The sequence below is a fragment of the Eriocheir sinensis genome, chromosome 26, assembly GCF_024679095.1.
Source record: "Eriocheir sinensis breed Jianghai 21 chromosome 26, ASM2467909v1, whole genome shotgun sequence".
NCBI classification, from domain to species: domain Eukaryota; kingdom Metazoa; phylum Arthropoda; class Malacostraca; order Decapoda; family Varunidae; genus Eriocheir; species Eriocheir sinensis.
In genome coordinates this window covers 11,469,435-11,484,434 of record NC_066534.1, presented here as the reverse complement: position 1 = coordinate 11,484,434, position 15,000 = coordinate 11,469,435, and the positions used below count along the sequence as shown (strand labels likewise).

At 41.2% G+C, this 15,000-nt stretch overlaps 1 protein-coding gene across 1 annotated transcript in view; it reads right to left on the bottom strand.

Annotated features, from left to right (window-relative positions):
- LOC127003764 (microtubule-actin cross-linking factor 1, isoforms 6/7-like) overlaps positions 1-10,798 on the bottom strand; it is a 36,140-nt gene extending 25,342 nt beyond the window's left edge. Inside the window, exon 1 of the mRNA XM_050870771.1 lies at positions 10,651-10,798. Coding sequence (XP_050726728.1) covers positions 10,651-10,662 — 12 coding nt within the window. The 5' untranslated portion in view covers positions 10,663-10,798. The remainder of the gene's footprint in view (positions 1-10,650) is intronic.
- Positions 10,799-15,000: the final 4,202 nt, after the last annotated feature.

Here is a 15,000-nt window from a genome sequence, read left to right as displayed (position 1 = left end):
AACAAGAAGGAAAAAACAAGAAAAGAATGTTAGCTATTACTGATCCACTTCGCCTTACTGATCCTTCTTTTCCCTGAGCTTAAAGAAGGACGCAATCTTTTCCTCCTTCAAAAAAAAACAAGAAAAAAAACGAAAAAAAAAACAATAATAATAAGAGAAATAACAAGAAGGAAAACAAGAAAAGAAATTTAACTATCACTGATCCACTTCGTCTTTCTGATCCTGCCTTTCTCTGAGTTTAAAGGAGGACGCAATCTTTTCCTCCTTCATAAAAGAATAACAACAATAATAAGAGAAATAACGAGAAGGAAAACTAAGAAAGGAAAGTTAACTATTATTGGTCCATCTCCTTACGGCAACGACGATGACAAAGAAGAACGTAAATATACAAAGGAAGGAGAATATAAAAAAAATAGAATAAGAAGCGAAATAACAAGAAGGAAACACAAGGAAAAAGTTAATTACACTGGTCCACCTCCGCCTTACTGATCTCTCTTTTCTCTGAGCTGGGAGGAGACATTTTTATTTCCTCATGTTCATCAAAAAGAATAAGAGTAGGAAAAGAAATAAGAAGGAAAACAAGAAAAGAAAGCTAACTCTTACTAATCAACCTTCGTCCAACTGGCCTTTCTTTCCTCTGGGTTGGGAGGAGACAAACTTTTCCTACCTTATAAAAAAATACGAATAAAAAGAGAAATAATAAAAAGGAAAAAACAAAAAAAGAAGGTTAACTCTCTCTGGTCCACCTTCGTCGTATCTCTCTTTCCTCTCAATTAAGTGGAGACACTCTTTTCCTCCTTAATCCATCACACTTAGCTGCCCTTGGCCTACCTGCGTCCACCTGTGTACCTGAGTCACCCCCTTGAGACGCTCATCAACACTGACCGGCAGGTGAGCAAATCATTCTGACCTTTATGGAGGCCGGACAGACAGGTGCGTCGGTATACACTCGGTCTGTTTGCGCTACTTGTACTTCTTTGAAAGACTTCCTTATTCGTAATGGGTTTTGATGTACGAATCCTACACGCGTGCGATCTTCAGATGTTTTGGGATATTTAAGCTTATCATTCTGCCCTCTATGGAAGCCGAGCATACAGGTGCGTTGGTATACACTTGGTCTGTTTGTGTTGTTCTTACCCTTTTAAAGACTTCCTTATTCGTAATGGGTTTCGATCTACGAATTCTCCACGCGTGCGATCTTCAGATGTTTAGGGATATTTAAGCTTATCATTCTGCCCTTTATGGAAGCCGAGCAGACAGGTGCTTTGGTATACACTTGGTCTGTTTGTGTTGCTCTTACCCTTTTAAAGACTTCCTTATTCGTAATGGGTTTCGATCTACGAATTCTCCACGCGTGCGATCTTCAGATGTTTAGGGATGTTTAAGCTTATCATTCTGCCCTTTATGGAAGCCGAGCAGACAGGTGTGTTCGTATACACTTGGTCTGTTTGCGTTGCTCTTACCCCTTTTAAAGACTTCCTTATTCTTGAAGGCGGTTTGATCGTCCATGAATCCTCCACGCGTGCAATCTTCAGATGTGTAGGGATTGCTAAGCTTATCATTCTTCCCTTTGTGGGATTAGAACAGACAGGTGCGTCGGTATTCACTTAGTCTGTTTGCGTTACTTGTACTCCTTTTAAAGACTTCCTTATACTTAAAAAGGGCTTTTGATCTATGAATCTTCCAAGTGTGCGATCTTTAGATGTTTAGGGATAGTTAAGCTTATCAACGAGTTTTAGAGGACTCCAACATTTTATCTTTTCATTGTTTTATATCTGGTATGTAAGCTTTTCTTTCATAATAAAAATTCCAGGCCAGTTTCTACCCCCCCCCCACCCCTAAATAAAAATAAAAACAGAGCAGAAGTGTTCGCAAAACGCCTCTGCCATAAGAATCACTTGTATAAGCCAAAACGAGGTTGATGTCATTTAGTAGGAGAAGACTTTCGATAGTCCTCCTAAGAAAGAGTTCAAGTGGCAGGAAGGACGCAGTGAAGGGTAAGGAAGGCTGTTTCAGAGTTTGCCAGTATACTCTTGCATTACCAAATTGGACAGCATATAGTTGGGTTTAAAAACACCTCATATGGGGAGAAGAGTACGAAGGTTCAGCTCATGACACGAATGATAATGATGTTCTGTTTTCTTCTTGGGACATAAAATTTAAGAAGGAGGTCTATTTTAAGTTTGCGCCAGGAGTTATGAAGCCGTCCCTTTAGTTTCCTCTCCTCTGAGACTTTAAAAACTTAAATTCGCTGTTCATTTGCCACGAGCTATGTAGACGTCCAGCCTTTAAATGGACAATGAAAGGTCTGTGGCAGGAGTTATGTACGAGCCTTATTGAATGACTTCCACTCGGTGTGTTTCATAATTCTTGAGGAAACCAGTCACTCATTGTTCTCTCGATCTCACTCAATTGTGGTTAACCTCCCCCCCCCCCACTCTCTCTCTCTCTCTCTCTCTCTCTCTCTCTCTCTCTCTCTCTCTCTCTCTCTCTATCTATCTATCTATCTATTTATCTATATATATCAATCTATCTCTTCTTCTGTGATGTGAACATTGGCATGGGTGACTTTCTTCTTAATCTTGCTCAATATTTGTGTAACCTTGACCTCTGCGGTATCGTTGAAGAAGGCACATCTCTCTCTCTCTCTCTCTCTCTCTCTCTCTCTCTCTCTCTCTCTCTCTCTCTCTCTCTCTCTCTCTCTCTCTCTCTCTCTCTCTCTCTCTCTCTCTCCCTTATTCCACCTTTCTCCCAATCTTCCTTCTTTTCCTTCTTCATCTTCAGGTTTACCCTCCTTTCTCTACGACGTTCCTATCCCTCCTTCAACTTATCCTCTCTCCCTGCTTCTCTTCCCCGATATAAGTAGTGTGGGTGAGACCTTGGCCACTTCCCTTTCCCTTTCTTTCCCCAGCCTGTGATAAGGGCGCCTTCCTCTCGCCTCGTGCGTAACAGGAACCGCTTACAACAGCCACACGTATTAAGCTTCACGTAACATGTAAATGGGCGTTTCCTTTTCTTTTCTTCCTCCTTGTCCTCTTCCTTCCCTTTGTGTTCCTTCTCCTTCGCTTCCTACTCCTGCTCCTACTCCCTATTCCATCTCCTCCTGCTTTCCTCTTTTCCATTCTATTCCCCTACTTACTCCTCCTCTTTCTCATTCCCATACTATTTTCTCTTTCTCCTCCTACTCCTTCTCTTACTTTTCATTTCTATTCCTTCTTTTCCTTCCCTCCTCTTTCCCTTTTTATTGTCACTCTTTATTCCTTCTCCTCCTCCCGTTTCAAATCCTTTTCCTTTTCCTACTACATCTGTGGCCATATGACGGAGAGAGAGACAGGAGGGGGAAGGTTTTATAGGAAAAGGGAACAGACCCCAGGAGACGGGACACAACCCCCGATTAATACCTGGTACCCATTCACTGCTGGGTGGACAGGGGCGTAGGGTATCGGAAAAGCCGCCCAAATTTTTCCACTTCGCCCGAGAATCAAACCCGGGCTCTCTCGATTGTGATCCGAGTGTGCTAACCACTGCACCACGAAGCCCCCTTGTCAGTTGGTGGTGTGGCTTGAAGACGAGACGTGACCAGGAGCGACGGACGACCAGCGCACCACATGATGATCACAACAGCTTCGGTAACTACTTCCCTTTCCCACACGTGCAGACAATATCCATAATGATCCACAATAATCTGGACTGAATGCCGTTCTTTGTGTGGGTGTGATAACTTTTGGTCATTAAATGCTAACAACAATACGGTGAGTGCGATAAAAGTAACGCTTGTGACGAGGCCAGACGCGTTTAAGAGCCAACAAGGAAGACGAGGAAGGCAAATTGGTCAGTTGAAAATAGCCTGGTTTTTGTACAAGTTCCTCAACCACAGAGACAATTGAGTATAGTACTATCTTCCTGCTCCACCTTCTCTTCCTCCTCTTTCTTTTCCTCGTTCTCTGTCTTCTTCTCCTCCTCCTCCTCTTCTTCCTCCTACCTGCTTCGGAACTACTAAGGTGTAAGGACTTAGTGATTAGTTGTTTAGTGTTCCTCTTTGTGTGTATGTTCTTGTGTTATTCTTCTTTTTATTATTTTTATCTTTTCTTCTCCTCCTCCTCCTCCTTTTACCACCACTACCATCATCATCACCATCATCACATCATCATCATCCAAGTGACTTTACCAGTATCACCACTTCACCAGTAACGACACCACATCATCATCATCATCACCAACGCTACATAACAACTCCAATCCAGCCTTGTCACCACCGCCGTCATCACCGCAGCAACACTAAAGCAGCATAACAACGCCAACAACACCATTAAACATGATCCTGGTGACCTTCGCAGACCCCACCATCATCATAACCACCATCATCATCACCATCACCACCACCACCATCACCACCACAAACCACAGTGCATATTGTATACCTCCATTGCGGTTAACTTCCTCCACTCTCTCTCTCTCTCTCTCTCTCTCTCTCTCTCTCTCTCTCTCTCTCTCTCTCTCTCTCTCTCTCTCTCTCTCTCTCTCTCTCTCTCTCTCTTGCTTTACCCTTCCTTTTTTTTCCTTTCTTTTTTGCTTCATTCTTTTACTTCTGTTTTTTTCTTTCTCTTTCTTCACCTTCTTTTACTATTACTCTCTCTCTCTCTCTCTCTCTCTCTCTCTCTCTCTCTCTCTCTCTCTCTCTCTCTCTCTCTCTCTCTCTCTCTCTCTCTCTCTCTCTCTCTCTCTCTCTCTCTCTCTCTCTCTCTCTCTCTCTTCTTCACCTCTACTTTTACCCTTCTTCCTTTCTTCAATGTGATCCGATGCTTCCTTCATCTTATCTTCCTCCATTCCTCCTCCTCCTCCTCCTCCTCCTCTTCTCTTTACATCAACTCAGACTTTCCCTCATCTTATTTCTCTCTCGTCTCACTTTCCCTTTCTCCTCCCCCCTCACAGTCACCAAGTGCCACATATCAGTCTTACGCAATACGAGGAAGAAACTAAATATTGCTTGATTTCAATGTTTACTCCTTCATTGTCTGACCACTCGCTGCTTTTTATATATTTTTATTTCTCTATCGACCGCCTATTCTCACTGCCTTACCACATATTCCAGTTTCCACTATCAAGAACAAAAATCTAAAACAGTCCTTCATCTCTATAAATTCACTTCTCTTCACCTTCCCCAGTTCTCTTCTTAACGCCTTATATCAGTGCCTTGTCCCTCCACAAACACAATTTTCTCCTATCAAGAGCAAGAAACTAAAACAGTCAGATTTTCATGCTTACTCGTTCCTTCGTCCCTGTCTTTCCCTTTCTTCCTCCCTTTTTCAATTAATTCTCTGTTTGCCTCCTCATCTCTCACCCCGTCAAGCGCACAAATTCCCCTTAATATGAGTAAAAGACTTCAAGTGGGACGATATATGTTTCCTCGCCCCTTCCCTCTTTGACTGACCCTCTTTATCTTTCATTCTCCCCTTCAGTTGTCTCTTTAAACATTTCCTTTCCGTAAAAGATTATAAGTGGGGCCATATATGTTTGCTCGCCCCTTCCCTCTTTGACTGACCCTCTTTTTCTCCCCTTCGCTGTCTCTTTAAACATTTCCTTTCCCCGCCACACAGCTCTAACATGTGGAACAGAACGGTTTGCCTAATCTCTGCGCCCGCTCGTCTCTGTGCTGTAAAATCCTTGTGTCCGTTCTCTTCTCGGTTTCTCCCCAGTACAGTAAACTAGTTATTCCGCCGCGTTTGACACACACAGAGCGTAAACTGTTCAGCGTCCCAGCACACTTTTCTTTTTTACGGCAATAGAAGCAGCTCAAGGGGGAAGCGCTGCCCCGGCATAAAAGATATGCGGGACGAGTGGTTTCATTAGACAAGGGTTTCATGGGGTTTATGTGCGTTTCCAAGGGTAGTTTTATGACCCTGGTGGTAATTTATCGAAGCCTCTGTGCCAATAACGTAAAAAGTGTGCGTTTCCAAGGGTAGTTTTATGACCCTGGTGGTAATTTATCGAAGCCTCTGTACCAATAACGTAAAAAGTGTGCGTTTCCAAGGGTAGTTTCATGACCCTGGTGGTAATTTATCGAAGCTTCTGTGCCAATAACGTAAAAAGTGTGCGTTTCCATGGGTAGTTTCATGACCCTGGTGGTAATTTATCGAAGCTTCTGTACCAATAACGTAAAAAGTGTGCGTTTCCATGGGTAGTTTCATGACCCTGGTGGTAATTTATCGAAGCTTCTGTGCCAATAACGTAAAAAGTGTGCGTTTCCATGGGTAGTTTCATGACCCTGGTGGTAATTTATCGAAGCTTCTGTACCAATAACGTAAAAAGTGTGCGTTTCCATGGGTAGTTTCATGACCCTGGTGGTAATTTATCGAAGCTTCTGTACCAATAACGTAAAAAGTGTGCGTTTCCATGGGTAGTTTTATGACCCTGGTGGTAATTTATCGAAGCCTCTGTGCCAATAACGTAAGAAGTGTGCGTTTCCATGGGTAGTTTTATGACCCTGGTGGTAATTTATTGAAGCTGTGTGTTTCCATGGGTAGTTTTATGACCCTGGTGGTAGTTTATCGAAGCTGTGTGTTTCCAGGGGTAGTTTTATGACCCTGGTGGTAATTTATCGAAGCTTCTGTACCAATAATGTGAAAAAATATGCTCGTGAGAACCTGGTACATCTGCTTCCGGCTTTTGGGAGTGGTTGACGTGAAAGGTTCGGAAGCGTCTGGGAACACCGACAAAAGAATCACGCGAACACGACATTATTCCGACAAGCACTTCCACTCCACCCACACTCCACATGGCGTATCAAGGCACCTCTCCACCTCTCTTTTGGCTATTCTTTACTCTTATCTGTTATGGGAGCGGCGAGTAGCGGGTGTTTTTTTCGCTCTCTCTTTTTGTTGCCCTTGAGCCGTCTCCTTTGTTGTAAAAAAAAAGAAATGTCGAGCCGCTGCAACGTGAAATCATTTATTGATACTGTATGAATGTACGTGGCTAGGATGATGACAGTAACAAGGACAAACTAATAATGATGATAACGGCACTAAAATTTACCGATTCTTTACAGTCCTCGTGAGGCAATGATATTATTCATCTGAGTTGTTTTTTTCTTTCTTTTCAGAACAAGGCGTTTCTATAGGTATATGTAATAAATGAAAACAAAAATAATTAAAAGGAAAACAGATTAGTTTACACGTTCAAAAGCAAAATGAACACAATAGACCAAGAAGTCGTATTAATAAACAGGTATGAAAAAAAAGATTTGATAAGTAATAAATGTGAAAAATAAACAATAAAAAAAACAATTCGTATGCAGATGTAAAAGAAAAAATCAAGTAAAACAAGTATGTGCATATGTAAACAAGCAAATAAAGTATGTAAGCAAAGAAAAATATGTAAAGTAACGACTACGAGAAATATATAAACGCTAAGAAGTATGAAAATAATAAAGAAAGTAAACAGTGAGTGAGTAAATTGAGTGACTTCAGAGTAAGTAATAAAAAAAGTGAGAGTAAGTAAGCAAGGACGAAGAAGTGAGTCAATACGTAAAAAATGAGTGAGTGAACGAAGGAATTAGAGAGAGAGCGAGTGAGTGAGCGAAGGAATTAGAGAGAGAGCGAGTGAGTGACTGGATAACTGGATAACTGAGAGACGGAGTATGTGAAGGATGAAAAAAGGATGTCAGTCAACGAGTAGGAAATAAGTGAGTGAGTGAGTGAGTGAGTGAATTGAGACAGCGATTGAGAGAGAGTGAGTGAGTAAGTGCGTGAGTGAGTGAGTGAGTGAGTAAACAAATTAATGAGACAGTGATTAAGAGAGAGTGAGTGAGTAAGTGAGTGAGTGAGTGAGTGAGAGCGAATTAATGAGACAGCGACAGAGAGAGTGAGTTAGTGAGTGAGTGAGTGAGTGAGTGAGTGAGCGAATTAATGAGACAGCTATTGAGAGAGAGTGAGTGAGTAAGTTATTGCATAAGTCCATTCACTAATAGAACAAAGAATAATGGATCGTTCCTTCCCACTGACCAAACACACACACACACACACACACACTCTCACACACACACACACACACACACACAACCTTGGTTTCTCTGAACTAATTACACGTATTCAGTGAACGTGAAATTTGGTGTGTGTGCGTTTGTTTGTGTGTTTGAGCTTGTGTTTGTGTATGTGTGTGTGTGTCTGTGTGTGTGTGTCTGTGTGTGTGTGTGTGTGTGTGTGTGTGTGTGTGTGTGTGTGTGTGTGTGTGTGTGCGTCTATATGTGTTTTTTTGGGGAGAGAGAGAGAGAAATAAACCATGCCTGCTATAATGACGCCACAGAGGACAAGGTTACAGAAATAATGAGTATGATTATTCAGAAAGTCGCCCCTGCCAAAGATCATTCATTTTCGAAGTATAATGAATGAACACTCATCGTAATGGCTCCCAGCAAGGTCATTCACTAATCAATCGGAAGCAAATGTCATGCAATATAACTGAAATCCCCATTACAGAACTTATACCGTTCAGAGAGAAATATATAACAATGAAAGACAAGTAGTTAGGAAATGTTTGATGAAGGAAAGGAAAAGTAAGATATGACAATGGAGGACAAGGAGTTAGGAAAAGTTAGGTGAAAGAAAGGAAAAGTAAGATATGACAATGGAGGACAGGAAGTTAGGAAAAGTTAGGTGAAAGAAAGGAAAAGTAAGATACGACAATGGAGGAGAAGTAGTTAAGAAAAGTTATATAAAAGAAAGGAAAAGAAAAATATAGCAATGGAGGACAGGTAGTTAAGGAAAATTAGATAAAAGGAAGGAATAAAAGATATAAAATTTCTGACAAGTAGTTTAGAAAAGTTAGATATAAGAAAGAAAGAGAAAGATAAAACAAGGGAGGACAATTAGTTAAGACAAGTTAGATAAAAGAAAGGAAAAGAGCGATAAAACAATGTCTGACAAGTATTTAAGAAAAGTTAGATGAAAGGGAGAGGAAGATTTAACGAGATTTGACAAGTAGTTAGAAGAGTTAGATAAAAGAAAGGAAAAGAAATATATAACAATGTCTGACAAGTATAGTTAAGAAGAGTTAGATAAAAGAAAGGAAGAGATATGGCTTTGGTATGCTTGACTGAAAAAAAAATATGATGACTTACGACTTAAAACTGACCATAATGTGAGTGTCATAAGCAAATAGGGGACGCAAAGATAAGGCAGACATAGAATAATATAAAATTACCATAAATATAAACATTCCAAATATGCATCGTGACTGGACAGGCGACATTTTCAGTTCATTCACGCATGACGCGGTATCTTTGAAGCTGGAAAAACTTGATAAGAAAACTGATTAAATGACGATACGAGAATTCACCTTTGTTACGTCTCCTTTTAAAGCCTGAAAATTTCTTAAACGGCATTTTTGTACACGTTTTTATCATGCATTTTCCTTCATTTTTGTTATTTTTTCTACCAACCTTTTCAACAGTTCACCTTAAGGGGCTATTACACTGGGCAAATTTTCCGTGGATCTTCAGTCAAACCACGATTTCCGCTGGCGTGGGTCTCATTTGTTTGTTGTTATTGCTGCTGATGGTGATGGTGAGTAATACCGCCGTCATTCAAGGAACTCTACCGTAGCTTTGGAAGATCGTGGACTCGTCAGAAAACCACGGAAATATGAGAACCACGCCAGCGGAAATCGTGGTTTGACTGAAGATCCACGGAAAATTTGCCTAGTGTAATAGCCCCTTTAATCCCCTCTCTTGGCGAATATCACTTTTCTCTTCACACTCAACCACTCAACAACAAACAGACAGACTGACGGACATGAACCCACATCACGTAACACAGTTCATCGATAAAAATAGCCCTAACGCAATGCCATCCACAAGGTTATTAACGTAGTGAAAGGGCGATCCAATGCAAATGATGGCCGCTTGTGGAGGTGGTGGTAATGGTGATGGTGGAGATGGTGGTAGTGGTGGTGGCGGTGGTTGAGTCCTACGTAGATCTAGTTCGTGTTGCAATGTAAAAGGTAACTAGTTTTTAATAGGTAGGAAAGGCCAAGGGGATGGTGGTACCGTTGTGTGTGGGAGAGTGGTGGTGGTGGTGGTGGTGGTGTGTTTTGTCATGGGATGCTGAACAAAAAGAAACTGTTATGGGAAGAATGGAAAGGTAGTAGTAGTAGTAGTAGTAGTAGTGGCCTTGTTTCAGGTCAGTAACAGCAAATTTGGACAAGGGAAGGTTTGCATTGACACACTTTTCACAAGACACTTCTGTTCTTCACCAGCTTTCACAAGTTACGCCCTTCTTTCCCGCGCCCCTTCCTCTTTGCCCTTCCCCTGACTCTCACTCTCACTCTCACTCTCTCTCTCTCTCTCTCTCTCTCTCTCTCTCTCTCTCTCTCTCTCATACACACAACACACAGACAAACAAACACATAAATCTTTTCTCAATATTTCCACGTTTATATAAGAATGTTGTACCTTTCTCTTCACACACACACACACACACACACACACACACACACACATACACACAGTTTAACACATCAACACATAACACACACACACGCACACACACATTAAAAAAAAAGAAACAACGCAGCTACTTCAACACACATTAACACAAACAACACCACCACAACAACAACAACAAGAGGAACAGGCAGACTGAAGCTCGAGCTCACCAGAATACGCATGATGCTGTCGCTCCGGAGGGTGAGAGTGATTTGAGCCGCGGCCTTGAGCTCACTCCTTTATATACCTTCCGCAGCACCCGCCCGCTTCCTACCTACCTACCGAGCAGATGGCCCAGACTACCACCACCACCACTGCCTTCACCACCACCACGGACACTAACACATATACTTACACTCGAGGACTCATTTGTTATTAGCTTTGTTATTGAGGTAATGGCTTTTCTCTTTTTTATTTTTTTATTTTATACCGGTGAATCATATTATCTTGTTCTAGTTGGTCTTTGAGGAATGATGATGATGGCCTACGGGATGATTTTACAATATGATTACGAGAATGGAAAAACAAGAAAGTGAAAAAAGTAAGAATATGAAGAAATGAAGCAGTTTTAGAATGTTTGTCGCTTAGTGGTTAAGATTTTATTGTGAATACGTAAGAGGAAAAAAAAGTAGAAATAAAAAGAAAAAAACAGGTTCACTTTACCATGAATACATGAGTTAAAGAAATAAAAAAAAGAAACAGGAAGAAAACAAAAACAGGTAAGATTGTCTACACCTTTGTGGTTATGAATTTACTATGAATACGTGAGAGAAAAAAAAAAGGAAAGTAAAAAATAAAATATGAACAAAAAGAAGAAAAAAGAATACCAGATAACATCGTCTGCAGTTTTGTGGTTATGTAATCACGGTTTGTTTACATACCTGGTGGAGGGGAGAGGGGGTGAGGGAGTGGGGGGGAGTGCGTGTGTGTAGGGGGGGAGAGAGAGAGAAGTTACGTCATGCATGGAAGGAGTGGTGGTGAGGAGGGGAGGGGGGGAGAGAGGAGGAAGGGGGAGGAATGTGGCGAGGTGGGTAGGAATAAATTAAAAAAACGCGTATGTTAGCTTCGCCTTCTACGTTTTCAAGGAGGAAGAGTCAAGCTTACTGGTGGTGGTGGTGGTCGTGGAACCGTTTAATGATATGGGTCAGGGGTGGTGGTGTTCTTTGTGGTGGTGTTGGTGGTGGTTGTAAAGGTGGAAGTGGTAGCGGTAGCAGCAGTAGTAGAAGTAGTAGTAGTAGTAGTAGTAGTAGTAGTAGAGGTAGAAGTAATTGAAAAAGAAAAAGAAGATAAAAAAGAAGAAGAACAACAACAACAACAACGAGAAGAAGAACAAGAAGAACAACGAGAAGAAGAAGAACAAGAAGAACAACAACAACGAGAAGAAGAAGAACAAGAAGAACAACAACAATGAGAAGAAGAAGAGCAAGAAGAACAACAACGATAAGAAGAACAAGAAGAACAACAACAACGAGAAGAAGAAGAACAAGAAGAAGAACAACAACGAGAAGAAGAAGAACAAGAAGAAGAACAACAACGAAAAGAAGAAGAAGAAGAAAAAGAAGAAGAAGAAGAAGAAGAAGAAGAAGAAGAAAACAAACAAACAAAGAGAGAAAAAAAAAAGAATGAGCTGGAAGAGGAAGAGGGAGGAGGAGGAGGAGGAGGAAGAGGACAGGAGTAATTGTTGTAGTAGAGCGTTTCCTTCCTATCATTATTATTGTTGTTGTTATTGTTGTTGATGGTCATGCAATACACAGGATACATTAAAAAAGACTCCAGCCAAAAAATAAATAATGCAAATTTTTAACCAACCGTCACCTTGTATTCGCCACACAATTATATTTTTTCTCTCGCATATTATGATTATTATTATTATTATTATTATTTTTGTGTGTGTGTGTGTGCATACGACTGCCTACGTAAATTTTCGTCCTTACGGTCTGCTTCCCGTGCCAAAGTTCACATCCTGTTCGTGTGTGTGTGTGTGTGTGTGTGTGTGTGTGTGTGTGTGTGTGTATGTGGGTATATCAGGAGCACATACATGAATAAAGAATAATTGGTAGACATATTGGTAGATAAATGGATAGATAGATAGATACATAGATACACAGATACATACACACATACATACATACATAAATACATACATGCATACATACAAAGGTACATTATCGCAGATCAACCATGCGCACGTTGGGGAGGGCTCAAGGACACGCGCCATAGCAAACAGAAAGGAAGAATCAGTGTTCGAGTCCCGTGACAGCGAGGGTGCGAGGGAGAGTGCATAACGGAGGAAAAAGGAAAGAGAAAAGTTCAAGAAGACTGAAAATATAGATAAATAAATAAGTTGATAAGTAAACTAATGAATATACGAATCAATGAAGGTCGATGGACGTACACAGAGAGAAATAAATAGATAGATAGACAAGTAGAGAGACAGACGGATAGATAGATACATCAATATAGACAGTGGAAAAGAAAGATGAGGATGTATATTGATATGGAAAAATAAAAATAAACACTGAATAGATAAACGCATACTTTGTTTTCTGTAATGATAAACAATAGAATTTAAACTTTTTTCATGGTGTGCGTATTAATTTGTTTTTATAATGAGCACACACACACACACACACACACACACACACACACACACACACACACACACACACACACACACACACACACGAACACCTGCTATGGTGGTGGTGGTGGTGGAAGGAGTGGTCAAGGAGGTTTAAGGGTAGTGCAGATAAAAACGAAAAGGTCAAAGCAAGGCCATGTAGCGTTCTTCCCTTCCTCCACGTAAAGCTAGGTCTACCTGGGGCATTAATTAGAGGCCGGGGTAAGAGAATGAATCATGCTTGCCTAATGTTTGGTTGCCGGGGGGGGGGGGGGGGTATTGCAGGGGAATGGGGGGAGGAGGGAGAAAAAAACTGTTGTCACCATTGTTAGTCTTCAAGGTTATAATCGTAAATGTGTAAGATTACGGATAGAGCGAATTGCGGATAACGTGTGTGTGTGTGTGTGTGTGTGTGTGTGTGTGTGTGTGTGTGTGTGTGTGTGAGAGAGAGAGAGATTTACATAGAAAATCAGACCACACAGACCCCATGGTCCAGACTTGGTGGTCTGTCCTTAAACCTAAGTGATTTTACATTAATCAGAAGACTCCAAAACGTTGCATTTCTACTCTAGTTGATATTAAGTTGAAGGAAGTGACGGTCGAGCTCATTTTTGAAGGAGTCAATCGTGTTACACTGGACCACTGACGGTGGAAGCTTATTCCATTCTCGCACTACAACGTTGGTGAAGAAAAATTTGGTGCAGTCTGAATTTACTTGTCTACATCTGAGTTTTACGCCATTGTTCCTCGTGCGCAAAGTGTCATCGATCATAAACAATGTTGATCTGTCTACATTCGTGAAACCATTAAGTATTTTAAAACATTCGATCAGTTTTCCTCGGAGGCGACGTTTCTCAAGAGAACATGTTAAGGGTAGAAAGCCTTTCTTCGTAGGATTTGTTGCGCAAGGAAGGATCATTTTCGTTGCCCGACGCTGAACACCTTCTAATTTAGCAATATCCTTTGCATGGTGGGGAGACCAAAACTGTACCGCATATTCCAAGTGAGGTCTGACTAAACTGTTGTAGAGCGGGAGTATTACATCTTTATTCTTGAATACAAAGTTTCTTTTAATGAAGCCCAACATTCTGTTCGCTTTATTTGCTGCATCGATGCATTGCTGTGAGAATTTGAGGTTTGACGCGATTTTGACCCCCAAGTCTTTGACGCATTGAACGCTTTTGAGTTTAACGCCGCGCATTTCGTATTCGAACTTCTTATTCCTCGTTCCAACTTGAAGGACCTGGCACTTGTCTACGTTAAAGGGCATCTCCCATCTATCCGACCAAGCTGAAATTTTGTGCAAATCCTCTTGGAGGCTTTGCCTGTCTTCGTCAGTGAGAACCGAGTTGCCAATCTTTGTGTCGTCTGCAAATTTACTAATGCGGTTATTGAGTCCAACATCCACGTCGTTGATGTAAATAATGAAGAGCACTGGGCCAAGGACCGAGCCCTGAGGGACGCCACTAGTGACAGGCGCCCACTCTGAGTTAAATCCGTCAATCACTACTCTTTGTTGTCTGTTGCTCAACCAATTCGCGATCCATTGGTTTACTTGACCGTCAATACCTATTTGCTTTAATTTGTAAAGTAATTTATGAGAGAGAGAGACAGGGCTCTCTCTCTCTCTCTCTCTCTCTCTCTCTCTCTCTCTCTCTCTCTCTCTCTCTCTCTCTCTCCCCCTATCTATCTATCTATCTATCTATCCATCTCTCAACTTCCTTCTAAACATTCAGTTGTATCTGCATTCCCTACCATTCGTACGCTTCATCATTGGTGAATCAATGTTTACATATTTATATTTTGAGTCTGAATTTATCCTAGTTCTACCCATTTCTGCAAATTATAACATCTATCAACGTCCTTCATGTATACACCTATTAACTCACACCTCACTCAT